This window comes from Oryzias latipes, chromosome 4 (assembly GCF_002234675.1).
Source record: "Oryzias latipes chromosome 4, ASM223467v1".
Lineage (NCBI taxonomy): Eukaryota > Metazoa > Chordata > Actinopteri > Beloniformes > Adrianichthyidae > Oryzias > Oryzias latipes.
The window spans coordinates 732,389-760,241 of record NC_019862.2 but is presented as its reverse complement, the minus strand read 5'-3'; the positions used below and the strand labels follow the sequence as shown (position 1 = coordinate 760,241).

At 42.1% G+C, this 27,853-nt stretch overlaps 2 protein-coding genes across 6 annotated transcripts in view; one reads left to right on the top strand and one right to left on the bottom strand.

The window, feature by feature from the left end:
* fip1l1 (factor interacting with PAPOLA and CPSF1) overlaps nucleotides 1-1,436 on the top strand; it is a 30,434-nt gene extending 28,998 nt beyond the window's left edge. For 3 of the 4 annotated variants that reach the window (XM_020702868.2, XM_020702871.2, XM_011473196.3), the window contains 2 exons: nucleotides 690-815; nucleotides 895-1,436. In XM_020702868.2, the coding sequence (XP_020558527.1) occupies nucleotides 690-815; nucleotides 895-976 (208 nt within the window). In that variant the 3' untranslated portion in view covers nucleotides 977-1,436. The remainder of the gene's footprint in view (nucleotides 1-689; nucleotides 816-894) is intronic. The other variant, XM_020702870.2, reaches the window with a different exon arrangement.
* The window catches only part of lnx1 (ligand of numb-protein X 1), a 42,428-nt gene continuing 15,806 nt past the window's right edge, over nucleotides 1,232-27,853 (bottom strand). Inside the window, exons 1-10 of one of the 2 annotated variants that reach the window (XM_004067571.4) lie at nucleotides 25,486-26,092; nucleotides 16,612-16,859; nucleotides 13,327-13,482; nucleotides 11,604-11,812; nucleotides 11,106-11,525; nucleotides 10,289-10,423; nucleotides 7,495-7,672; nucleotides 6,363-6,609; nucleotides 2,311-2,469; nucleotides 1,232-2,229 (exon numbers count right to left, since the gene is read on the bottom strand). In XM_004067571.4, the coding sequence (XP_004067619.1) occupies nucleotides 2,094-2,229; nucleotides 2,311-2,469; nucleotides 6,363-6,609; nucleotides 7,495-7,672; nucleotides 10,289-10,423; nucleotides 11,106-11,525; nucleotides 11,604-11,812; nucleotides 13,327-13,482; nucleotides 16,612-16,859; nucleotides 25,486-25,577 (1,980 nt within the window). In that variant the 5' untranslated portion in view covers nucleotides 25,578-26,092 and the 3' untranslated portion in view covers nucleotides 1,232-2,093. Of the gene's footprint in view, nucleotides 2,230-2,310; nucleotides 2,470-6,362; nucleotides 6,610-7,494; nucleotides 7,673-10,288; nucleotides 10,424-11,105; nucleotides 11,526-11,603; nucleotides 11,813-13,326; nucleotides 13,483-16,611; nucleotides 16,860-25,485; nucleotides 26,093-27,853 lie in introns of those variants that run through there. The other variant, XM_004067570.4, reaches the window with a different exon arrangement.

Here is a 27,853-nt window from a genome sequence, read left to right as displayed (position 1 = left end):
AAAAGTTTTTCATTTCTTCAAATAAAAATTGGTGTGTATTTATTCATATCTAGGGGGAATCAGACTTGAAATATCAGATTGGGCAACTATACATTAGGACTTAAACACTGTCCACATAACCTAACCTGACAGAATCAAATGTAAAATGATTTATGCTAGAGGAACAAGCAAACACATGTTTCTATGCAACTGTAATTGTCACTTCAAAAAGTTATTATAAATAAATAAATGAGTTATCTAATATTAAAGAGTAGTTACATTTATTTTCATTACATTTAGTTACATGTATAAGTTATATCTGGCCCTTTGAGGACAGCCACTATGCTGATGTGGCCCTCAGTGAAAATGAAATTGACACCCCTGGTCTAAGGGATGCCCAGTTTAGTTTAGTCTCTTTCGTTTAGTTTAGCTAGTGACACTAGTCAGCTAGTGTATTTTATAGGTGATTTTATGTTTTGTACAATTGCCAGTATGAAGCCCATTGAGACAACTGTGTTGTGATATTGTGCTCTATAAAAAACATTGAATTGAATTGAATAAGGCTACAGTTTTTACTCCCCTTAGTCCTCACTGCTTGACACTGGAGAGCTGCAGGTTTGTTTTTGTGAATTGAAACTTTTCACTTGTTGCATTAGAAAATTGACCATATACGTACATACATTAGTCCACAAGAAAAATGTCCTCTACAGAGTGAAGGAGCAAACAAAGGCCAGGAGCTCCAAGGATGAGAGCCACAGATGCTGCAGCTTCAAAGACATCATGGGAGAAAACAGAAGGAAAGACAGAAGCTGGAAGCCTGACAGAGTTTCACACAGGTCCATCTAAACACACACTCTAAAAGACACACAGTAGAACTATTAATCAATTGGTCTTTTTTTCTATTTATCTCATCAGCAGCACTCAGGGAAGCTGCAGCAGGAAATTTGAAGATAGGACCATGGTAAAAGATGCAAAAAGAAGAAAAAACAAGACGTAAAAAAACAGCTCCACAACAGACTGTGCTGACCAGGAAGAACAATGAAATGTTCCTGATTTAACAGGAAAGAATGACTTTGATGTCATTTTACAATGCAAACAATTATTTGATCTTTTGAACATTTTTGAAGACTAAAGTTGATTTTAGAGGAAAACCTCATGAGTTTTGCAGAAAGATTTTGTTGCTTTGCTTCATGTCTTTTGTACTTGTGTTGTACTTGTGAAGATACAAGTGAAAAGTTTAAACCACACAACAGGTTTTGGAACAGCTTTATTAGTCTTTTATGGTCATGTACCATCAGATAAACTACACAGGCCGAAGCGTGACAAACAGAACCACAGGAGATAGACCATCCAGTGATGCACAGGAACAGTTATAGCTTTTTCTTTCTTAAAAGTAAGAAACTTTGTAAGGCCTCCACAATGTCACCTAATTAAATGTCACTTCAACATGTTAAGAACACATTGATCCTTTTATGTTGTCATAGACCTGCTTTGCCAATTGTTTTCTTTATTAAGAATAGCTTCTGAGAAAACAGAAAAACCTCACAGACTAGTACTTGGCAACGAGTCTTTAGTTTAACAGATGAGAACCACTGTCAGTACAAACAGAATAAAGCCTACGTTTGAAGGCCATACAATAAACCAAAAAAAACATATTACAAGTGATTGGACTGTTACTGTTTTCAACAACCAGCATTTTTACAGTACATAAAGAAATGTGAGTCCAACTTAACACATATCCTAATATATCTATTGGAGTTGGCAACAAGTTGTCTCCTCTTCTCCTCCCAGCCCACTCACTGGATGTTATTCCAGACAATGACAATGTTCTGTAAGTAAATAACATCTCGCAACATCCCATTCAGAAAAGTGGCAGGCTTGGATCCTCCCATTTCAGCATTCCTGGAGGGGCAACTTAAACTTTTGCTCACAGTTCAGTTTTGTTTTGATCACCCTCCCAGATTCTGGTCAAATCCCTGAAGAGAAATCAGTGTCTGCCTTCCTCTGTCCTTTTTCTCTCTCCAAGAAGTCTAAGGACAGTCTGCCGATGCAAGCTCTGCCTCCACATCCCTTGGTCATTATCACAGAAGCAGTGCAGGGAGGCTGGGGTGCCGTTACAGCAGGCTGCCCGGCCAGGAGACAATGGTCAGAGTGATCCTGCCCCGAAGCTCCTTCAGGAGGCGAACCAAGGCTGTGTGGGTCAGGCCCCAGGTGCTCTTCCCATTCACCTCCAGTAGGATGTCCCCGCATCTGCAGAAAAACAAGGCAGAGTGAAACCCTAAACGTTTCACTCATGCCAAAAACATTTTTGGATGGGGGTCACCTCAATACCTTATTCGCCCGTCGTTGTAAGCAGGTGTTCCTTCAACAATGGAACGGATAAAAAAGGATTGATTGCAGTTCATTTCTTCCTGACCCCCCACAATGCTGAAGCCCAGGCTACCCGACGTGTTCCTCCGCAGAACGATGTCTTTGCAGTAGTACAGATGTCTGCATGGGAGAAGGGGGAGAGCATAAATAAATGTTTGACACTTAACACTTGTTTCTTTTTGTTTTTTAAGTTTTTTTGGTATCTAGATTTTTCTTTGTCAGGTCCTGAAAATAAGGTCAATAAAATGTTGACGTACCAAACATTTAATTTCACAAGTAATTCATTACCCCCAGACTGAGCAAAAATGAAAAACAAATCTGAACAATGGATGGCAAATGTATGTATTTATTATACTTTTAGCAAATCCCCCCCTCCACAGTTTTTAAAACACCTTCCCTTGGGGTTCTGGCATGGGAATATTCTTAAAGGAACAAAAGGACATCTCTTTTGCATCTGCTTAAGTTAAACTTTGGACTTTACCTGAACCAATGAAATGTCTTACATTCTGTTGTGGGCTTGCCGCTGAGCAAAGCCTCACTTTCATTGAAGCTTTAGCCAAGGACATTTAGCCTCTGACTCTTTCAAGCTCCCTTCGGCTGCAATAATCTTTTGGCTCCTCTTTGACTGATAATGTGAGGCATTTTGGTTCTCAGTTTTGTTTAAGGACTTTGCTCCTTTGGGAGTTTTATCAAATATCAAACTTTTTTTTAAACTACCCAAACAGGGAGGCAAAAAAGTATTTGTCAGTCACAAATTTTGAAGCATAAAAAGCTGATTCTTGTCTGTAATGTTCATCCTAGAAACACTTCATTTGGCAGAGAAAGAATGTAAAAAAAAATCCAGGAAATCACATTGTTTTGATTTTCAAAGATTATATTTTAGTCCATCAGATCTTCTCAGGAACTGTTGCTTGAAATCTAAGACCTTTAACTCCCTCCACTTATTCTTTATTGGATTGAGGTCCAGACTGTCCCAGAACCTTGAGATGCTTTTTACGTATCCACTGTCTTGTTGCCTGGGCGATGGATTTGAAATTATTTCCATGTGCTGGTTTAAGCAGGGTTACCTTTCAAGAACTGCAGAATGCCATGATGGTGCCATGTGTTACTATAGTAACCTTTGGTCCCTGTTCTCTTCAGGTCACTGACCAGTTTGTCTGTGTAGTTCTGGACTGTTTCCTCATCGTTCTCTAGATCATTTGTGCCACCATGTCAGATCTTCCATGAAACTCCAGATGGGGGGAGAATGTCAGTGATCTTGTATTTCTTCCATTTTCTAATAATTGCTATTACTCTTGTCCTACTATTGTAGATTGGTTCATTCCAGTCTGGTCCAGATCTACAATCTAGTCCCTGGTGTCCTTTGACAGCTCTCTGGTCTTGGTCATGGTGGAAAGTTGCAGTCGGACTGTTTAAGAGTGTAGACAGGTGTCTTTTAAACAGATAACCAGTTCAAACAGGTGACATTATTTCAGGTAATCAGTGGAGGACAGTAGAACTTCCTACAGAAATAACAGCAGTCTGTGAGGATCCGAATTCCTGTTTGTTTTGTAGGACATACATCCTTTTTTTCAGCTCCATCATACATAAAAATTCTTCAAAAATCAAACAAGGCAATTTTCTGGATTCTTTTTTTTATGTTATGTGGTGTTTCTATGATGAACAAACTCAGCTTTTTAAGTGGCAAAATGTGTGACTGACAAATGGTTTTTTAAGCCTCTATAAACTATAGATATTATATTATAAACTATAATGAGTCTTTGCCAGACTCTTACTGTAAATCAAAACTTCTAAAAAATGTTTGACTGGGTATCGCCTTTGAATTTTGGAATTTAACATTTTGATTTCATTTGCTTTGAGACTTCAAGTGAACTCAAATTTTATTGCTAAAAGAAAATAATTCAAAAAATTTCTCGTGATTAGTGATCTAAATTTAACAAATGTGGAACATCGATTAGCAAAAACCTGTATATTCCCAGAGCAGCTGAACTTCATCGCAGGTCTGCAGCCCATTCTCATATTTCAACAGACCTTCTTTGACCAGGTAGTAATAACAGAGCACACCATTTATCATGTCATTTTTACATTTTTCTTATGTAAATAGTTGCTGTGATGCAGATCCATGGCTTTCCCTGACCTGCACTAAAAACTTGTGTGCCACACATCTTTTTCCTGTCTTTATAAGTTAAACCTTAATCTACAAACACACAAGGACCCGAACTTAAACAAGGGTTTAGCCCACAGTGTTCACACTGGACAAGGAGAGAGGGGCTTCTTCGCCTTTGTCTTTCCTAACGTTTACTAGCGCATGTCAGTCACCTACAGTTAGGGTAACCCTTTGGCTCCTCCCTAATGTATTGCTCCAATTTTAGGACCATTTGAAGCTGTACTGGGGTCAAAAGTGTGTTTTTTAACCCTTGTGCTGTCTTAGATGACCCCCCCCCCCTTCCACTGAGGTGTTCTCCCTACCATGACAAAGGTGGATGAAGGTGGAAAGATTTCATGTAATCCATGGACACCAGTGAAGATCACAAATCATTGAAGAAAAAAGGTTCAGAGCACTGTCTAGTGGGTCTAGATGACCCAACTCCCAATGTTAAAGTGCCTATAGGATAGCACAAGGGTTACAGAGGAGCAGTAGGGACTAAACAATCCCTCCGGTGGTAGCGTGATCAACGTCCCACTTGTGGGTGGAAGAGAAACACATTTCTACACCTGGGTTTGCTCTGAAGCGGTTTACAATTAAATGTAAGTATTGAGTTTTTGTTTTTCCATGACTTTTTAAAGTTATAAAACCAATGTTGTGTATTTTCCGAGTGCTGGTAGCTAGATGATGTAGATGACAAGCGACTATTGATGAGGTCATCAAACGGTAGTAAAGTCCAAATTTAAAGACACTACAGTATTTTTTCCGTATCTCTCCACTTGGAGGGATTAATGTATAGGGCTAGGTGGAATACGTAGGGGTAGGAAAGCTATTTAAATTTGGCCTTGGTGTCATATACTCCCCACAATTATCAATTTCTCCTCAATGATTCATTTTTAAACTATTTGCATGTCAGTGAATTGAAAAGGTCACCATCCGTTTGTCACTACCGATTCAGAGTCCCTTATTGGTCAAAGTTCCACATTGTTTCACTTTGATACGTGTGTTCTATGGACGTATGTTTTGTATGTACAGCCCGAAACCGTTCATGAAACTTATATAGCTACACATGACCGCAACAGTTTAGAATGCAGAAGACCTAAAGATGCATAAACATATTTATGTTTACATAGACTTTTCATTGGAGGTGGCCGCTCGAACAGGAAGGCCTGGCTGCAGACAAGATGGCACTTGACATCATCTGCCAGAAATGGCAATTACCCTAACCCAGGGTGGGCGATTCCAGGCCTCCAGGGCTGGTGTGTCTGCATGTTTTCCAGATATTCTTGCCCTACTCATGGCTGATTACCTGGTTCAGGTGTGTCCAGCCAATCAGAACATGCCAGAGTTGGGGATATTGGAAAACATGCAGGAATGCGGCCCTCAGTGGCCCCCTCTGCCCTAACCCTAACGCAAAAGTGTTCAGAATTGTAAAAGTAAATCTTTTATTAAAGCTTAAAACAGGAAAGACTGTAACTGTTAGGGTTACCAGTTGAAATAAAGTTTTTTTCGAGTGCTATGGGGGGCTTCCAGTTCCGGTCGAGGACCTCAGGTTCTGACCATTGATGTATGCAGTCAAGTCCTCTTAGCTTGAATGCGTGTTGTCGAGGCAGACCGCAGCTTCTGACTTCTAAAGATGGATTAGTATTTCTGCAGTATTTCCATACTGTGTCCACTTACAGCTGTCATTACACTGAAACTCACAGCTTCTTGTTATAAAGTTTGGGCAAAATGAACAATAAAATCAGTCAACAAGGTTTTTTGCAAACAGAACCATTGAATGTCTGTGAAGTTGACTTTTAAGAAGAACCAGAAAGAGTTTGTCAAACAAAGGTGACTTTAATACAGACACAGAGTTGGCGCTGACCTGGGAAGCTGGAGCCAGGACACCCACAAAGGTGAGTAGTCATCGTTAGGCACCGGGCTTTTGATGCTGTCTGTGGGTGAGGGTGTGAGACAGGGTGGGAGGGGGAACTCTTGCAAGCTCTCCTCAGGAGGACGCATCTCTAAGACCTTGAGCACAACAGGAGAAGAGGTGTTCTTCAGGTTGGCCACGGCCTCACTCCGAGTGACCCCCGTCAGATCCAACCCGTTCACGTTCAGCAAAATGTCTCCTGTGGAGGAGACGCACAGCAGGCTCATTCTTTGTACAAGACATCACAGGACATGGACTCATTGTTTACCAATGTAATATTCATGAACCCCCCAGCTGCAACACAAAGGCCTGACAACAAATTGCCACCTGTGCATTACAGGCTGTTCAGAGAGTAAAGTAGTGTGCACACAAACAGCACAGTCCACCTCACCTCACTACTGAGAGCCCAAAGGACACATTTGCCCTGCGAGGATATTCTAATTTAAATAGAAGCTCCATTACACCACACAAACACGTTTCATAAGCCCACAAACAGGAACATCTGCTGCTGCATCCCATAAATTCAAATCGGAAACAAAGGTTTCCTGAAGCCTTCATGCTGCCGCCTTCTCCCCCTCCTCTCCTAAACACAGCTGAAGCAGAATGGGAGGGGGATGCACATTAACATGTCTTGATGTGTTTCTATCTGAGGACAGATTGCTGCTATCACCCGTGTCAAGACTCTTTCAGCTGCATTAAGGTGAAATCTCTCTATTTATACACTTTGTTGTGTCGTGTCAGGCCTGACCCCACATCAACAAAAAATGATGTGCTGGAAGAATTTTTATCTAACGCTTCTACATCTCTGCTCGGTTTGTGTTTCACTGTGATTAAATGTGTCAAATTAAGTCAGCTTTGCACCGGATCACATCAGGACGAGATGAAAAACCTTCATAATGACACAAAGATTTTCATTCTTCATCAATCATCTTCTCTTTGTCTTGCTAAAGGAGTTGCGTGCTTTAATGTTCCTCTGATTGTCACAACAGCAACTAAACCCATTCTAACTCTTACTGACTTCCATTACGTACACAATGTGAACTCTATGTGGTCACTTTGCATATTGTTACTGAGGGTTTCAAACCTTTGCGGATGGAGCCTTCCTGTCCCACCACTCCATCAGGATCCACGTTGGTGACATAGATGGGGAGATCCCACCCTCGGCTGGACATGCCACCTGCCACCGTCATGCCCAGGGAGTCATACGGCTCTTTAGTCAGAGTAACTGTCTTCTCGTAGCACGCAGGCTTCTGACAGGAGTCCTTTACAAGACATCAGTTCTGACATTAGAGCATCTCAACCATTCTTAGCCCCTGTGGGGTGTTCTAATAAAACACCACTCCAAACATGATATTGGCTCACAGCAAGGTCATCTTCTATAGCACATGTGTCAAACTCAAGGCCCGGGGGCCAAATGTGGCCCTCCATGTCATTTTATGTGGCCCGCGAGAGCATAAACGTTTTTAATTTCTTAAATTAAAAAACAAAAATTGGTGTGTATTCATTCATATCTAGGGGGAATCTGACTTAAAATATCGGATTGGGCAACTATACATTAGGACTTAAACACTGTCCATATAAATAACCTGAAAGAATCAAATGTAAAGGATTTATGCTAGAGTAACAAGCAAACATATGTTTATTATGCAACTGTAGTTGTCACTTTAAAAAGTTATAATGAATAACTGAGTTACTTAACATTAAGGAGTTGGTACATTTATTTTTCATTAAATGATATCTGGCCCTTTGAGGACAGCCACTATGCTGATGTGGCCCTCGGTGAAAATGAGTTTGACACCCCTGTTCTATAGGGTACATCATCTAATTCTGGATGAGTACATTTGCATATGTATATGTCTGTTTATCCCGGAGACTTGAGATAAAGATTTGAGGTGTCACATGATGCCATCCTTGCGGTGCTGCAGGACTGCAATAACCGTCAGGATGATAGCTAATTGATGGATGACCTCATTAGCATAGCAGGTCAAGTATAATGTATGGTGATAAAAAGTGTAGGACATCAGGAAGCTGAAATGACTCCTCATTTCTGTTTCAAACAGAATTTACTCTCAGTCGCCATGGTAACAGCTCCATGTGTCCCGGTGTGCCCTAATAAAGTCTGCCAGATTTTACTAGTGCAGCACATACCTGCAAAAACACTTCTGGATGTAAACTGGCACTTAGACTCTTTAGAGCTCCACATTTTGAATATAAAATGTTAGCCATGCAAAATTCCCAAATGCAGAGTGTTTCTCTTCTGCAGCTGAATGTTTGAGGCACAACATTAAGCCAATTTCTTTAGCACAATTGTTTTTTGCAGCTTTACTTCTCACAACATAAATGGAGATGGCATCAAAGCAGTGCTTAAAAACTAAAAATAAATGCATATATTTAAGATAAAAATCATTTGAATCTGTAGGTTTTTGTGATTAAGTACGGATTCTATGTTCTAAGCTGCAAAAAGAGTCATTATGTAATATTAATGAACTGTTTCCATTTTACGGTTCATTACATTTTATGTGATCACATCACATGCCACTGTTGTCTTGGATTGTGAGAAGCATTGAGACAAACGAAAAGCTAAAACCTGTCAATAGTTCAACAAATTTATATGAATTTTTCTTGCATCTAGATTTACGTTATGATTACAGCACCAATGTAAAAACCAATGTAACAGCAGATAAATGAAAAGGAGCAGAAGGAAGATGCATTTAATGATGCAATCTTTGACATTATTTTTGTCCTTTGTAAGAAAACATTTTCATGTTAGTCAAAACATAATTCCTTACTCTGTCACCTGGTCAGCTAAGCAGCTTCTCACAAAACTGCCACCAGAACACCGACCAATCTTCACTTTTTGGATCCTAGATTGTTTTAACATTTTTTTGTAAACAGAAATTGATCAAATTATTAGGATTCCTTGTTGAGATGGTTTCATAAATGAGTTTCTCTGATGATTATTTAACCATTTTCCTTGAGAATTTATATTAATTTAATAGGATGGAGTATTGAGGCCACCATAAAAAAAGAAAAAGAAACAAATATATGAGAATAAAGTCATAAATCAGGAGATAAAACAGTTCAATTATGCCAAAAAAATAAATAATTTAAGATAATTAAGTTATACGTTTATCTTTCAAGAAGTCACACTTTAAAAAAAAAAGTTACATTTAGCTTGGACAAATAAATAATAATGTGGAATCTGCTTTACTTTTTCTTGTTAATTAACAGCTTTATGTTTATGACATTACATTATTTATAAAAAAAACAACTTTTTACTTTTTTATCATAAAATTACCTTTATTCTGGTATGTCGACTTTTTTTTCTCGTAATTTTATGACTTAATTCTCATAAACTTTACTTATTTATTATTTGTCTTTTACGGTGGCTCTAATATGCAGTCATACTTTAAGGTTGTTTGTCAAAGAATTTTTTTATTTCTTTTGAACAATAATTGCAAAATAATCCACTAACCAGGAAACCTTTGATTCTCTGACCTACTTCTTGGGAAGATAATTACATTTTTTTAACAACAAAGTATTTAGCTACAAATTAATCAGTTAGTTAAATGTTAGTTTATCATATCAGACTGCTAAGCTTTTTATTGGAACATAATTGGAGATGCAAAGGAAAGATGAACCCTGTAGAGCATGCATCCAGACAAAAAGCTGTTTGATGGATCTGAATGCAGTGTGAGAGGAGTCTGCTCTTCAGCTGTTCTGGCTGAATGACACACTTGGCTTTAATGCAACAATAATAAGTCCACAGATGATTTGCGCCTCAAAGGGAATATTTATCATGGGAAGTGGAGTTGATGGAACAAAGCTGCCCTCTTTATATCATGTTTTTTGTGTGTCTGCCATTGGGTGCTCCTCACCAGTAGGGTTAGCTCCATATCCACAGGGGAGTATGGTGGGGGGCCTTCCATGCCCCACGGAGCTTCTTGGGGGATGTCTGGAGTTGGGGAGCAGATTTGACGAGACACTATAAAATGGACACGCTGCTCACTTGCCTAAAAGATATAAACAGAGTTTTCTCGTGAAGTGGTCGAATCATAAAAGAGGAAATATGTTTTGACATTCACCTGTACTGTCTGTCATTCATGATCTTTTTCATTCACACATTCACATCAAGTGTCCAAACCACACAGCCTGATGGCTGCAGCCCTTCTATGGAGAATTGCACTGGCCTGTCTAACACTGAGTCCTGAATTAGTCAGACCATTATTGTTCTAATTGAACTAATTTAATTTCTTCTGAGCCAGTTCTTCATCTCTGACTGAAAGTGAATGCTAACAGAAAACTGTGGCTCCACAGAGACCCAGAAGAGCCAGACAGACTGCTCCAACAGGAACTCTGAGCCCAGAGACGCTGCACTGTTAGTGGCAACCACACAGCAATTACCCACAATTAACCAAACACACGCCATCACTGACTGGCATCAACCAGGAACCAGAGGCCCCAACCATTAGGAGGAGCGCCCCCCAAGCACTGTTAACTGCAATGGGTGCAGACACAGGAGAACAACACAACACAATTAGTTTGAATCACCACAATTATCTTTAATACCTCAGAGATGCAGCTTAGCACAGAAGGCTGTTGCTTGTGGTCTGCAGTCGTTTTTACCAAATCTGTCATGACTGAGAACATTCTCTGTGACACTAATGTCTGTTGCTTTTCCTCTTTTTGACTGACCTGAATAAGCAGGGCAGCATGCTCTGGTGCCCCGTAACGCAGATCGTGCCCATTGATGGCTAGCACGCGGTCACCTATACACAACTGTCCGTCACGTGCTGCCAAGCCGCCCTCCAGCAGATGAAAGATAAAAACTCCATGCTCGTCTGGCCGCCGCACCAGCTTAATGCCCAGCTGTTCCTGTGGGGCATTTTTATTCAGGACCACGTGGATGCTGTCATCTCTCATTGGGGGAGGTAGGCCGTGGGATTGGTGCCCACTGAGAACCTCGTGGCCATGGCCGTGTGGGTGGCTTTGTGAGTGGGAACGGTAATGATGCCGCTGTTCTCTGAGCACAGTTAGCCGCAGAAGTTGGGCCGGCTGTTTTAGGATTGACACGGCAAAGCAATGAGCAACGTTGCTTATGTCAATGCCGTTCACCTGAAGCAGAAACAGGAGTGCTGTTTTAGAAGGGGTCCAAAGATTTCACTGTCTTACTGTTTTAGGAATCTCTTTTACCTTCAGGATCATGTCCCCGGGCAGCAAGCGGCCATCCCGAGCGATGACACCCTCCCTGTAGATGTCTTGGATCAGGATACGAACCAGAGGAGTCTCGTTTCCACCAACGATGCTGATTGCCAAAGGGTCTGAAGGGTCTGACCGTGTGATTTTAATCGTAGTGAGCTCCCCATCCGGGATGAGGTGATGGAGTTGAGGAAGAGCCAGCACTGAGAGAGAAGAAAAAGACCACAGCACGTCAAAGAAGGGATCAGCAGATTTAAATGGAGATGATATGGGATGACGAATAAAGGTAGCAGCCTGGGGGGGAGGGGCTTTCAGCAGTGGAACCAGCTGTTGTTACAACCCCAGGCAACTAAACAAACTTCTATGGGCAAAGAGGCAACATTTCCTCGGGTGATCATCCTAAACAATGTTTGTGCCATTTTTCAGCACATCTACAACCAGTGTTCTTGGGAGTTGTGCTAGTATGACAAGTGCTTTTTTTTATAAATAAACTTTGATTGTTTGAGTTTGATTGATAAAAATTAAAGATTTGGCTGCAACCTCAAAAGCACTTACACTTAAATGCTCCAACATAAACCTGGACCTTTCTGCAGGGAAATGAAGGGACACTAATGCTCCTCTTTTACAAAGTGAACGACGCTGGGAGCATTTCTGGCAGGCAACTCGAGCAGTGCGTTCACCTGGTTACTCCCCCCTGCGGGCGGTTCAGTCTCATCAACTCACCTGTTCAGCGTCCTACTTAAGTCCAGGTGCGGTCTAATCCTCTTCTTCCATTTCGCGAGCTCTGCGTTCGTCAGCCCACCCTCCTCCCCAGCTTCCCCCTGTGAGCCCCGTTAGGGGTGGTTTAATACCCAAAGTTTTCTATGGAGATCTTTGTTTTATGTATGTGAACGGAGCCTTATGCCAAGCTAAAAGAAATATGGAATAAATCTTCTTTACTGCATGAGTTGTCTGACTGAAGTGGAGAATCTGCTTTCTAGGCTGTTTCTCTTCTCTGCTTGTTTAAAGAAATATTTTTGAATCTCTGAAGATGTTTTTTGCTTTGAAAGATGTCCATCTTCTCTGATTTCTGGCTAAACTTCATTCATGTCACCTTTGACAACCAACATTTCTTTCTTCATACTGTCTAAAAGTCCTCTCCCTTACTTTCCCCCCACTCTTGTCTTGTTCTCTCCAACAGCAGACCATGAATATTGAATCTGTCTTCTCAGCCTCTTCAGCGATGGCTTCAGAGAACCATCAGCTCTTACTCATTTTTTGTCCTTCTGTTTCACTTGTCATCCTGCACACATCGCTTTTTTCTTGTGTTTGGTAACATACAGGTCAGTGCCAAGAATCGTGCAAGTCCTGCTTTGTAAAATAATTAATTAAAAGAGAGTGGCATTTTATCGGGGGGAAAAGTGGGGAATCACCCCCCCCTGTGACCTCTGGCATCTCATCACCAACCAAAGTGCCTCAGGCTGCATCCCCCTAATCTGAGCAGAACAATGCAGCAGTGGAGTTGTGCAATTTGCAGCTGAATTATTAAAGAAACACATGCTGCTGTTACACTTTGGGCCCTGAACTGCGTCACCTTTCCCAAGCAGCTGAGGACACAAATATACATATTTGGAAATAGAAACACCAAGCATCTTCAGGGACCGCATGGAGTCAAGGTGAATGAGTAAAAACTACTGAGTAAAAAGTAAGCTTTAAGAAATGAAGTTATAATCCCAACCTTCTGGTGGTACGCTGGAGTTCCTGGTGTTGTCTCTCTCCTCTGATGTCTCATTGCTGACCGAGGTGCCAGTCTTGGTCTTTCGTAGGACACTTAAGGCCCGGTTTAACCTCTTAAAGGAGCGGCTCCTCACTGAAGAGCGATCAAAGTTTCTAACTGCAAAGTAGAGAAGAAGAGAAGAACAGCCTTTTATAATGGGTCTCCCTCTGAACTTGCCCAGACATGTCCAGTCTTGCTCCTGGGGCGGCTGTGGTGCAGCTGTTGGGTGGTAAGAAGACTGCAGGCTGATTCCTGCCTTGCCCACCCATATGTCGAAGTGTCCTTGGGCAAGACACTGAACCCCACCTTGCCTCCACTGAAAAGTTGGCGCCAGTGTTTGGCAGCGGAGCCGCCATCAGTGTGTGAATGGGTGAATGGGTCTGTAGCTGTAAAGTGCTTTGGGCCTTTGGGGAGGGTAGAAAAGGTCTTCTTTCACCTCCTCACCTCTCCGTACCGTCATCATGCTGTTCTCTCCTAGATCCTCTTTACCGAAGTCCCACAACAACACATTAGGGCAGCTCCGTACATTTTGGAGAAAATGTAAGACTTTCACCTTATCGTTGTGAAATTACTGTACATAGAAAATATGACAAAAGGCAGAGAGCCACATGCAGCTAAAGAGCCGCCTGTTAGCCCCCCCCCCACTCTGAAAAACGAAAGTCCCGCCCCGCTGCCTCGCCGGACTTGACATGCAAATTTCGGCCAATCAGATCAACCAGAAAGGTTTCTGCCCCCAAGGGACAAACACACCCTTGAATACCGCCCCCCCAAGTGACAAAAACGCCCCCTTAACACTGGGCGTAAATCCAGGTGAAGGCGCAAAGAGGAACTGACCGCAGGGGATCACGGCTCAGTTAAGATTGCGCCGCCACTTGGTTAGAATTGCGCCTGCTCGGTTGTAAGGTTCACTTACTCAGTTCCTGAATTCACCCGCTCAGTTGTCTTTACGCCCTTTCACTTTTTGGCAGCCATGAAACGCCATACAAGCCTATCATTTGTCCTATTGTCTATGAACGCATCACAGTTTTAGGGCCACAGTGATGGGTCGAGATGCATTGTGGGTAATGTAACAGCAATAGATCTGGGTAGATCGGTTGGTAAGGTGAGAGACTACCACGCAGGAAGCCAGGGTTTGCTTCTCAGAGGGTTGGGATATTGTAGTTTAGGGTTGAATAGAAATAATAATATTGATTATTCTTTTATGAAAATACTCGTTAGCAGTCACTTTACATCCGAAGGATACATGCTTTTATTTTATTTATTTATTTTATTTATTTATTGGCTCGTGCTGGTTTGTGGCGCCTTCCGTCCATGAAACCAGGGTTCAAATCCGGGCTGCTCCCTATTCCCTTCTCTGCTTCTGTGCCGGTCCCAAGCCCGGATATATTGAGAGAGTTGCGTCAGGAAGGGCATCCGGCGTAAAACATTGCCAAGTTGACCATGCGACTCATCTTCGAAAGAGAGGATGTTTCGCTGTGGCAACCCCTGATGGGAAAAAGCCAAATATTTGTGTAATATCTTGCCTTTTGTTTTTAAAATGTATTTATGTTTTTATTTAAAGCACTTTGAGTAACATGAGTTGGAAAGGTGCTGGACAAATAAAGTCTGGCGTGATTTGATAAAGGTAATGAAACAATCTCTGATGCCATAGCATGCCAACACATGTCAAAAGCAAATATTTATTTTGAAGATTTTATAGCAAACTGCAAACAAAGTAGTCCTCAAACTCTTCCCAATTTGCTTTTATAGCGTAATTTGTTTTTACTTTGACATTCTCAGACATTTTACTCTGCAATGAATTGGGATAAGGAGTCATTCTTCAGCGGCTTCCCTACTGCTACATGTCTCAGATGAACATCCTTCTTATGGATGAATATCATTTGTGTCGTCTCAGGATCACACAGGAACTGAGACACTGTGAAGGTTTCACCACTTTAAATGTTCCTAAATTCAGATCACTGTATCTGGTTTCTTCCATCATTCATCAGATTATCGTCAAACATAACCTAACAAGTTTAATGTTTTCATCTCAACCAAGTTCTGGGGTGACTTTTCCACAAACATAGAACCATGAAGAGACCTAAATGATATGAACCTGGTTCATTTTTGCACAGATCTGGTTCAAATCAAAACTATCGCTTAGCCTCTGAGTGTTGTAAATAGAACTATAACAATGACAATAAATGGCGTTTTACATATTTTTATGAGCACACATATTGTAAGGATAGTGTTTTGAAAGTCAGCGGTATATCTGCAGCTGCATGCCTGATTTAACAGGAATAGTTTTTCTTTTGTGTAATTTTTAAATGTTTTTAATGCTAGCTTTCAGGAAGTTTGATGGTAAGTGTCTCTTTGTGCATAAATACGTTTCTTCCTTAAATGATGTAATCCAGTTGCTGTGTATTTTGGTGGTTATGCAACTACAGCCGTGATTTAAGTGGACTATGTCCAAAACAGGCCTACCCTGAGAGACTTTAGCTTAGTTTGGAGGCTACTGCTATATGCAGCAGCAAGGCATTTGCTGCATCTTGAATTCTCTGAGTGTGGGGCAGCAAGCCACTGCAGAGCCAGGCCCTCCCTCTGCAGGGCCAGGGAGATGCAAGGGCTCCTGACAGCCACATTATTCTTTAAAAAGCGCCAGCGGTTGCTGGGGCTGACAGCTTGTTCAGCAGTCGCAGAGGTAGTAGTGGTGGTGGGTGCTCAGCCGACTGTGCCCAAAGTGCTGCTGCAGCAGCCTTTGGTGCCCCAACCACTTCTTTTATCAGAGGGGCAGAGAGCAACTTTACTGCTGGCCTCCTGGTTTTGCCTTTTAGAGAAACAGAAGCAGAAAGCTCCTCGTCCCTATCAAAAGCTCACATACCCATCTGTCTATCATTCAAGCTCTGCTGGGGGCACAGCTTGCCTGCTCTCTAAGCGACTTTCTTCTGTGATTTTCCTGCTTGTTCCTGAGCTGTTTTCCACTGAAAGATTTTATGGATTGTTGGAAAAAAAAGGGTAGAGGGCCTAATCAGTTCATAGGATTTCTGTCAGAGACCATTAAGTGGAACAAAGGCTGTATTTGAGGTTGAAGGAGCTCCTAGGTTAACTGCATTTGTTGTTCCATGTTTGAATGGAGCATAGATCACATTCCTTTAGCCTCTTTTATGCCATGGAGCTCCACCCTCCAGTTGTTTGCAGTATCTAACTGTTTTCCTTTATTTCTGTCAGATGGTTTGACTTCACACAAACACCCATTCATCCACTCACTCTTCTTGGTGCTACAGCGAGCGGCCAGGCTGGTCATGCTGCCTGACTGACTGTTGTCCTCCATGGTGGGGTCGAAGGCCGGGTTGACCAGCCCAGGTTCATCAGCCAGCAGCGCCACGGCAGCAGAGGTTGGGCTGTCATTGGGCAGCGTGGCAATGGTGAGCTCTGATGTGCTGTCGGTGCAGTCGCCCTCCTGTGAGCGGCGCTTTCTGTCTGCCGAAAGTCCATAGTGAGAAGCCCCCTTGCACCTGCAAGGATGAAACGCAGAACATTCAAGGAGGGACGCTTTGTGTTATCTAACATGATGTAAGTATGAAAGCACTCAGAATAAACAGAACAACTTTATAATCTAGTTTACATTTGTAAAATGGTTCAGACCACCTCAAGGGAACTCTTCCCAGCTGGACTTCCTGCTGTGGGACAGCCTCACACAGGGCCAGTTTATCTACCTTAACGCTCAAACGGCAGCTCCCTCAGACACCACACACTGCCTACACAACACACACAACAAGCTGCAACTGCTCAAAGCCACACAGCATAGGAGGGGCTCTTCTTTGCAAAATCTTCTTGAGAGCCTCTGAAATCTCACCGGGATGATCTCTCCACAGAGCATGAGGGCTGTTGCCACTTGATAGAATAAAATAAAGCAGCTGCTGCAGAGGATGGAGGATCACATCTGAGTTTGAAGCAGAAATCCTTTGTTCATTTTCTCAAATATAATTGGTGTTTAGTAACAAAACAAATACGTCTTCAGTCGTGCTCTTCCTCAAACTCACAGACACTCTGCTAAAGCTACATCCAATAAAAAGATTTTTACACTAACAGAACTAACTGGGAATGTTTGTAAATCAAAGACATCCCTGTTGTATTGTCGTTGCTCCATCTGTAATACATAAAGGCTTCATCTGAGGCAGAAATAGCTCTGGCTTGTCTCTGTGGAGCCATCAGCACAAACATTAACTTGGATTTAATGAGCTGGATCAAACCCAAGCTCTGCTTCAATGCTGGCTCTGTTAGAAAAAGGAGGAGAAAGCTGCGTCTATCCATCTGCAAGGGTTTGGGATCTTTAACCGGGCAGGTAGAAGGCCATTTGAGCCCAGCGAGGCCTTCAGGGCCCTCAAAGCACCATCAGCAGCATTCTGTCTCACTTACAGGACTGTCTGAGTGGGTCACATTCTCCATTCATACCTCACAGCGAAAATCATTTTATCTCTGAAAGGCTTCTAAATCTTTCACATAGTTACAAGCAGTCGCACTCCTACAGGCTGTTATTATGCTGCACAAAGCTGGAGCAACTATTGATTAGTCTGGTAAAGACACACGACAAGCTGCCGAAGCAGTAAGTGAACCTGGAAGATATTCCCAACCTCTCCGTAAGTAAATGGAGCGCCCTTAGTATGTCTATGCTGCAGCACACCACTTAACCAAGTGAAGTGGTTGAACAGAGAAATATTTCAATCAGCAGCTGAGGGCAGAGGCTCTCCTTAAGTCAGTCAATGTCAATTAGGAGAATTAAAGTGGAACACACGTTGGAACACCTCACAGAACTGTTTGCTTTGCTTTCCTGTGGTGGCAATAGTGGGTCAGTGGAAACGTGGTGGATCTGCTGGATTCCTGCTAATGCTGCAGGTTACGCATGAGGAGCTGGGAAGTGGGTTGAAGATCCAACGTTTTTCATTTATTCATAGCCACAAAGCTTTGTCTCAGTTTGTTTTCCTGAACTGGAGTTCTTTCAAAATTAAACAAAACAAAACAATGTTCTTCTGATATACGAATTCTCTCGCTGCACTGCCAATTCATTAATACTTGCAGCTTGTTTTAGACATCTAAGGTAATTTACCAGGATTTAAGTCTTTAGCTTTAAAAATTATTAGTAAAGTTGACAACTTAATTATTAAAATGAGTCAAAATCCTTTTGCTTCAAACTCTTAACAATAGAAAAACTTGCTTAGTTAAGATTACTTTACTGACTTTAAGCCTAAAAAAACCTGAAATTTCACTGTGATTTATGGTTCAAATTTAAGGATGTTATTTTAAAGTTCAGGAAAGTTAGACAACATGCATTCATTCTTAATATATAAGAAAAACAAAAATTTACATTGATGTTCTAAGAATAAGGTCTAGTTTTAGTTTTTATGAGGATTTATGAAGATGGATCAACTTGTACTCATTTTGTTCACAGTTTGTTCTAAAATAAGTAATTTTCACTTATTGCACTAAATGTTTGTAATCAAAATGAACTGCAATTACATTTGAACTACAAATCAGTTGGAACTAATTCTATCAAACAGTTAATTTTTCCCCTTCTTGAATGCTTGTGTGGAACTCATGGTTTCTAGATTTTGATTTACTATTATAAGATTCCTTCTTCAGTAAAAATGACTTGGTGCATGGATGGATCATTTCACTACTTTCTAGTGATTTTCTTTGAGATTTTTAGGCCACCTCTTTTGCAGTGTGCCCAAGTAAGTATCTTGTGGCTAATTCTGCAGTAGTTTCTAATCTTACTCTTTCAGATTTTGTCTGAAACACTGCTGACTGTGCACGTGAAAAGATTCCCTTGTTCACCAGCACAGGATAGAAAACCACAATGAGTCGGGGGCAAGTGGAAAGCACTATTCCTGTTTGGCAGAGCACCCAAATCCAAAAATGCCAACTCATGAACACAGTTTTAGAAAGGAAAACGGAGGACCTTAAGGGGTTAATCTTTTGCATTGGTGTCCAAACAGGAATACAGCAGCAGGGAACACAGGATGTAGTTTTCCAGGAACTGACATGTCTAAAGCTGGATCCTTCAGACAAAGCAGGACAGAAAAACTGCTTCGTCTCACCTCTCGGGTGGCCCTGCAGCCGTAGAAAGTCCAAGTCAAAGCACCAATTAGTTCTGAACATGAGAGGTGAAGAAATATTTTTTCCCTACCAGCCTTCTTTTTTCCTTTCTTAAGAACAAGCATGCTTTCATGCATAAATATTGAATTCCAAGAGCTCAGGCAAAGCTAATCTAATGTGTGGATTTTTTTCCTTCAGAGGATGATCAAGCTTAGGGGGCTCATTAGCACGGCTGCAGCCTCGTCCCAGGCAGCCTCAGTTATCACATCATCTCTCTAAAGCCAAGGATCTGTGGTAAGATAAAGGGAGCAGAGCAGACTCATCCTTCACGGCTCTCCTCTTCCTCCTCCCACCCTGCCTCCGCTCTCCCCTGTGCCATCACATGTACTCGTGATGCTTTTAGGGCCGTGGTGGCTGAAGATAGCTTGGCTGTGTCACAATCAGCTCTGTTCTTGTGATGTGATACAAACACCAGATCACAACTCATCAAAGCCCCTGAGATTCTGCAATCCTCTTTAGGGGTGAGTGGATTATCTTTCCTAACCTAAATACTCTCTGCGCTCCCGGCTGCCACGGACATCCGTGTTGTACCACACTTCCAAGACAGCATGAACTACCCCCAAAGAAGTGACAGTTACATGCCAGATAGTTGGATTGAGAAATTATGTCTGATGTGAATGACGTAGCCTAATAATGGAAAAAGTTATCAGCTTCCCTTTGGGGTCTAACCTGTGTCGGCTCCCGTGTGGGCTCTATTCTTGTTCTGCACCAGCCAGCTTTCTCATCCTCCTTAATATCTGGACACAGCCTGACACTCAGGAGCACATGAGAAAAGGCAACACTGTCAGTCTTCAGTTAGCCTGCAGGCTTTATCAACACTGGACGCATGGATTTCATCAAGAGTGTCTGTGTCTGAAAGGGTTTCTGCAGACAGCGTGTTGGGTGGATTCTGGGAACACTTATGAAGGTGTGGATGCTCCGACACAGCCGGTTTTGCATGCACCTCATTCAGGTTCAATGCAAAAAGATGTAGCCTAAACATGGGAAAGGAACACTAAGAATCACTAGAAAGTAATAAAATGATCTGTCTCTGCAGATAGTTATTTTAACTGAACAAGAAATGTAATAATTAGAAATCTATGAGTTCCACACAAGCATTAAAAAAGGAGGAAAAAGTAACTATTGAACAGAATTACTTTCTAATAATAACTATTTTTTTGATAGTTCTAAGCAAATGTTGTTTTTTTTGTGTAACCCTTGTGCTATCTTAGATGACCCCCCCCCCCCCCCCCCCTTCCATTGACGTGTTCTCCCTACCATGACAAAGGTGGGTAAAGGTGGAAAGATTTCATGTAATCCATGGACACCAGTGAAGATCACAAATCATTGAAGAAAAAAGGTTCAGAGCACTGTCTAGTGGGTCTAGATGACCCAACTCCCAATGGTAAAGTACCTATGATAGCACAAGGGTTACTCTAATTGTAGTTGATTTTGATTATGGTGATAAAAAAAACGTGAAATAACTGAAAATGACTCATTTTAGAACAAAATATAAACAGAATAAGGATGCCTTCTTGATAAATGCTAAGAAAATATAAAACTGGCACTTGATCTCATAACATAAATCCAAATTTTTATTTCCAAAATAATGAGAATGAATATCAGTCTAATTTCATTGAACTTTAAAATAACATCCTTAAAATAAAAGAGAGCAATTTGAGTTTTTCTATTGTTAAACCTTGACTCCCTTTAATAAAAATTTCTTTATTTTTAGATCCTAGCTCTTAATGAGACAAACAATTGTCAACTGTGCTGATTTTGAGAAAAACTTACAAAAGGTATAGAGCTTAGAGAAGTTAAACAACTGAGAACCTGGTAACATATCTAAAATGTCTCAAAACAAGGTTGGAAATCTGTGCAAGGATTAAATAGTTTGCAGTGTTAGAGCAGTGTTGTCAGCTGACAGAAAGAGGTTTAGCCAAAACTTAAACAACAAAACACAAAAGTGACTCTTCATTCTATTTAGGCAGATGAGAATCTCTGTGCTCCTCTTGTATTTTAGGAGGAAAACTTTTACACTCAGCATTCAACATTAACCTTCTTATGTGCCAACAGTATAACTTGATTAAAGACATACAGGGATGCTAAAAGAAAACAAAATAGGATCCATAAGATCTGCCCTCTGCAAAGCCAATGAAAAATAAGACTGTCACAAATTTGGGGAGGCTTGGATCACATGTCTTTTTTAATTAGATTAGAATATCAATTACTCCCTCTCAGCACTAAAGGGCCACATGCCAGACATAGTGCGGTGTAACTGGGTGGAAGCTGATAGTGTGATAGATAGATACATAGAGCGGGAGAGGGGAGAGCGACAAAAAGACAGAGTAATCCAGTTAATGGTTAACTAGAGGAGTGTTAATAAGAGGATATGCTGGTGTGTTGACTGGATCTGCCTGCTGTGAGGGGTAATCCTTGCACATAGAGGCCATAGTTAAAGGGTCATTAATTGACAAAGCAGATCAGTTTATAACCTAGTGTGTGGAGTGTAATGTCTCAGGCCACATGTAGATGGGACTAAAAAACACTGAGCAGCTGATAAACCTTTTGCTGAATGTTTTTTTTTTGTTTTGCTCCTGTACAGCGAGGAGAGGGTTTCCTCAGGCATCTATGAGCGTTGAAAAGGAGCTTGCGATGCGTGATCCCAGTCGATTCAGCCAGTCAGGGCAGTCCAAACTCTGAGTCATGTTTTACTGGCCAATCAATATGTACAATCATCATTTGAGCCATGACCCCATGATAAGGCTGGAAGAATATTTATGTAGCAGCTACTGTGTCTGTCAGTGTCCGGTTTCTACTAACTGAGCAGTCTTTTATGTCAACACTGGAACTAGTTTTCTCTTTGCTGCATGGCTGGATCTGAGCTTGATCATGCACCTTACACACGTTCACCTGGTTTCCACTTCTGCAGAGGCCCATTTCTCTCAGCAGAATCCCAAAAGCTTTATCTGTAATCCTCTGAACGCTGTGCATGATCATAGACAATCCCCACAAGGCTGCTGTCCCACATTGATCTTGGCACCTTTGAGTCTCTATTTCTCTCGCTGAGCCACAATAGCCTTTGGCAGTGTTCCGGTTTGTCTGCCTCCGCGTGCAGCAATGCAACTGTCCAAACTGCAGCCCGTCGTGGCCAGCGTGATCCAAAGACCAATGCACGGCCGGCCACTGTGCACGTGACAGATTATCTCCAAACTAGCCACGCTGCTGGCTGCCAGGCCGCTCAGATGGAGGCTCTCCTGCAGATTACTGTACAGCAGAAGGTCCTCACCACTGAACAGGATCCGCTCCAAAGCCACAAACAGCCGCGAGGCTTTGAGTTGGTGGAGGCAAAAGTTGCAGAACAGAATTTTCGACACCTTCTTCCACCTGAGGGCTGCGAATGTCCTTCTAGGAGAAAAGGTTTTCCATGTGACCTGATGAACTCAAAGCGACACCTGAACATGTAAGAGGAAAGCTCTGCAGAAGTCAACTCTGAACTGCTGCTCACTTCTCATGAATGATTCATGAGTTGAAACAGGCCGTGAGTTCTGTTGTGCTTTTAAATACAGTAAACAAGCGTTTCAACAAATAAACTAAAACACAACGGTGTGTGCTTAGTACATTTTCAAATCCTTTTTGTGTTTTGCTCTTGTTGTTTTGGTGCTTGTCTGACTGCTTGTCTGAGTTCACAGTCAATCCATCACAGAAGTATTAAGAAGTTCTACGGGAATGTGCTTCATACCAAGCAAAGCTATAATACCATGCTGTAAGGAAGAAGTCTGATTTTTACCCTCCCTTCAAGTATTTTGAGCATGCCAGATTTAATATGACAAGGCAAGCTGCCTGACTACAGAGCAGGGATTAATTTTTAATCCAGACTGAAGTCTAATTAGTGAAGCCTGCCCCACACTTGGAGCTGACTCTCTGCTGAAGAGGGCAAGACAAGGGGCTCTGTTTCCCATTTTGGGGAGGACCCGGACCAAAATATAATCGGTATTGTTCAGACTCAATGAGAGCGGGCTGTCGGGTGGCTAATCCATTTAGGACACATCAGTGTTGAATGTGTCTGGAGCAGCTCATTCTGATCAAACACCTCTGTGATGAGAGTTGAAAGGACGGAAGCTAAGCTAATCATAGCGTTTAAGTCATTTTAGCCCAGGCTCAAAAATGAACACGGATTCATTATGAATGCTCTACATCACCACAATGTTATTATCAGGGGAGGCCTGGCAGACCGGGAGAGGGGGGGGGGGTCTGTGATGTCTGAGGCTGTAAACGTTTGTGTGTTAGGAGGAAAAACGACGACATCCCAGTTGCTTTGCTGTGATCCTGTGCATAGCAACAATCCCATTGAGCTCTTCATCACAGAAAAACATTTCTTCTCCACTAATGTTAGACAGAGAGTGAAGTGTGTTTACAGCCAGAGCCGGCACGCTGACATGTGACTGAAACAGATTACAGGCACTCTCATTTTTTCCAGGCAACAATTGCAGAAATTGAAATACATTAATAAAAGAAAAAGCGGAGTGAGAGAGAAGAAAAACCGGCGGTGGGTGGAGGAGGAGGAGCCCCAGGCTGCCTCCGTCAACAATGTGGATAAAGACAAATGGTGTGCCACTGTTCTCTAGCCAGGCAGAAAAACACCACATCCGCGCTTGTCTGCTCCTGGCGTCTGTTTCTGACGTGCAATAATCAGCAAAACATTCTTGTCACCAGTCGGCTAAACACTCAGGCCGTCAATTCTCCTCACTGTGAGGGTTTGAGCATGCATCAACGAAGAAATCAATACCTTTATTTACAAAGCACTCTGAAAGAGTCCTGCACTGGGAACTATTGCCATGGCAGCCGTATGCACGAGCAGATGGAAGCAGGCACAGGCTGTGACCTCATGCCCCCCCGTCTCTTCCTATCTACCTCTTCTCTTCTGTCCTGCTCTTCTCATCCACTTTCATCTTTCCTTCCTTCCTTTCTCTGACATGCACATGATCAGATAGGATTGAATCTTCTTTCATCTTCTAACCTTCTCTGTAAGAATTTTTCATCTCTTCTTTGGCATCCATCGCTGTCTGACACAGACTCTTTATGTCTTCAACCACTAAACCTCCTCTCAGAGGAGAGAACGCAAAGAATGAAGTGAGAGGATTTACTTTGCTCTCCATTGTTGCAAGTATTCAAGCAGCATAAAGGGACATTTCTGTCAGAATGGGGAGAAGAGCAGCAGAACAGCTCTGGGATCAGCAGAATCAACATTACCTCCCACACACAGAGAGTCTGGGGACCAACACACCATTCAACCCAGCAAACAGGAGCAGAGACGGCGTGATCTACAGTGCACAAGGATCAATTCAGTGCTTTATTGTTCAAGGAGACTACAATGCCAATGAGTTACTCTTTTGGGTATCATAAATGGAGAGGTTTATCACTTGTATTTGCTTTTAAGTATGTTTGATGAAGGTACTTGCAAGACAAAAAGCAATCCCAAAACATCACAGTGAGAGAAAGTGCTGTAAAGATGGAGGTTTTGACTGATGTTTCAGTTGATCTAATTTGAGACTGAATCCAATAAAACTCTTGGAAATACTTTCTTAAAATGCAGTCTATCTGATCTAATCCTTTACTTCTACTGGATATGAAAAAGCCAGAGATGAAGGTTTTATGTTTTGGGGAAGTCTGCACAGAGATTGCAGGTGCACAAAACTGTGAGAAACCGCGCTGTGATGTTTTGCTCCGATCAATGCAGTAATTACACTTGTGCTGCAGAGACAGAGTAAGGGAGACACTCTGCAGTGTGTTGCCTCCAGACTATCCTGGACAGCAGAAAGTGCTCCACAAAAACGAGAGCTTCAAGCTCTCTTACTCGTCACGTGATGACTCTGAATGTAAACACAGTGACATGAGTGTGGAGCGGACACACACCAACAAATGGCTCAAGAACGCACTCTTAGACAGTAGCTACCACATGAATAGATGGATGGGAGGGCGGGGGGAGGCTGGCGTTGTACTCACAGTTCAGAGTAGAGGATGTGCAGGTTGCCCAGGTTGTCTGTGTAGTTGGCCGGGCTGAGCCAGGGCAGAACCAGCAGCAACAGAGCCTTCATAATCTGCCCCTGCTCCTTCACCCCCCACCCCCCACTCTATGCTCCTGTCCTCTCTCTTATCTGCCCCTGCCTCCTCTCCCTGTTTGTTGCCGTATTGACCCCCCACCCCTTCTACTTGCCTTCCACTTGGACACCCCTTAATCCTTTGCTATCTACTTTTTCACACACACACACACCCCGGTTACTTGTGCCTGTGTGCTCCTCTGCCTCAGGTTGCCCTGGTCATCTCGGCTGCAGAGGCAGATGGGCCAGTTGCCAGAGGTTGAAGACGGAGTGGAGGAAGAAGCAGGTGCAGAGCAGAAGTCCCGTACTGTCACACAGCAGGAAGAGGAGGAGGAAGGAGACCCATGCAAAGGTGGCACATTGGGAATACAATTTGAGATGTGCAGCCCCTAATCTGCTCTGGGCGCTATCGAGTTGTAAGAGGATTTGTGCGTGTGCATGTCTGTCTCTGGTTGTTCGTGAGTGTGTGCGTGTATTTGTATGTCAGGCGAACGGCGCAGGCTGTGACTTATACTGCAGCAGAAACCACTGAAGGGGGGGAAGGAGCAGACCATATCAGAGGCAGTGGGGGAGGTACCTGGTGCTGCTCTGATTGGCTCTCCCTTTTTCACATGTATTCACATTCACACATCTTTAGACACACATACACACTACTACCTCTGCAATACACCCCCTTCCCCCTGCATGCACATACTCTCAATCTATGAAAGCAAGGAGAGCGGGCAAAAAAAGAAAATGTTCTGTACTCTCACCCCTTGCTTTAAAAGATGGACTGATCTCGGTGCAGCAGATTGGTCTGATCACTCTAAAGACTGCCTACATGTGTGGCAAATAAAAAGGCAGAGCACAACCAAAACACACGGGCAAATCAGTGTTTTGTGCACGGTTTTGGAATAGCAGGGATGAAATTTAGACGTACATGTGACCATTCATCCACACATTCATTCAGATTTCCATGAAACAAAAGCAAAGTGAAGGATAAATGGGGGAAGTGATTCATTCTTCTTAACTTAGAGAACACACATCTGCACTGTCTCCAGGGTTCATGACTAATAGTACAGGAATCTGAAGGAAAAAAGTGTTGACAGGGGAGAAGTACGTTTTGAAAGGCTGAGTCAGTGGCCATCATTACCCCTAGATATGATGCGATTATAATTTCAACTAGGAATGTATCGATTAATCAACTTAATCATTGATTCAATTTCTATTTCCAAAATTCAACCAGATCGATCTGTCTGACGCAAGTTGCTAATCAAATCTACCAATACCATTATAAAAACGTTTCAAAATCAAATAAATTGACTATAATCGATCTTGGAAAATACCATTTGGATTGAGACATGATAGGTTTATTTTACTGTAAGGTAAAAAAGACCACGTCAGTGAACAACACACGTGATGTCATTAAAACCATCATTCCAGTCCAATGTGTGGACAGACTTTGAATAAAGTCATGTGACCATCCAGTGTCTAGAATGTTCTAAGAATGTTCCCTTTGGATTCTTTGGATGTGGAAAAACAACAGTGGTGAACTTTAGGAAACTAACATGTGAATGGATTTGACATTCATTCTAGTTTACTTGTTTGTTTGGACACAGATTTCATTTATACTTGATGATCTGGAAGAAATCCAAGGAATGTGGAAAACTTGGAACTGGAAAACACTGTTCAGTAGCAGGAATTTCTGTCTGAGTCTCACTGCTGGAAGTTTGAAGTTTGGAAGTGCCTAGGATAGCACAAGGGTTAACGTAAACACACTGAACTGTCCTGAGACATTTAAAGTCCCACTGCGATTATCTTTTGATCTACTGTATTTTCAAAGCGTTCCCAGTGGTCTTTTAGTTATGTTTATGCTGCTTTTAGCCAAAAATCCAAAAATGGGTGTCGTTTTCTAGGACATAGTTTCTGCAGAGCGACAGAAGTTCATCAAAATTTGCCTCTATATTGTGGGCGGACTGTCGCGGAATAAGCCGGCGCTCAATTCCCATCATCCCTTTGTTAACACTTTCTCCTGCTAGCTTACAGCCCCTTATAACCCTAGCTAACATTAGCTTGCCTTGTGATGGGACTACAAAAATGGTGAGGAATATTAATAATAATAATAATAATCCATTTTATTTAAAGCGCCTTTCAAGGAACCCAATGACACTTTACAACAAAGGTTAAAAATAGACATTAAAAGCACAATAAAATAATAGATAAAATAAAAAGTGAACCAGGATGGGAAGGCAGAAATGAACAGATGGGTTTTGAGTTTAGATCTGAAAGTAGGA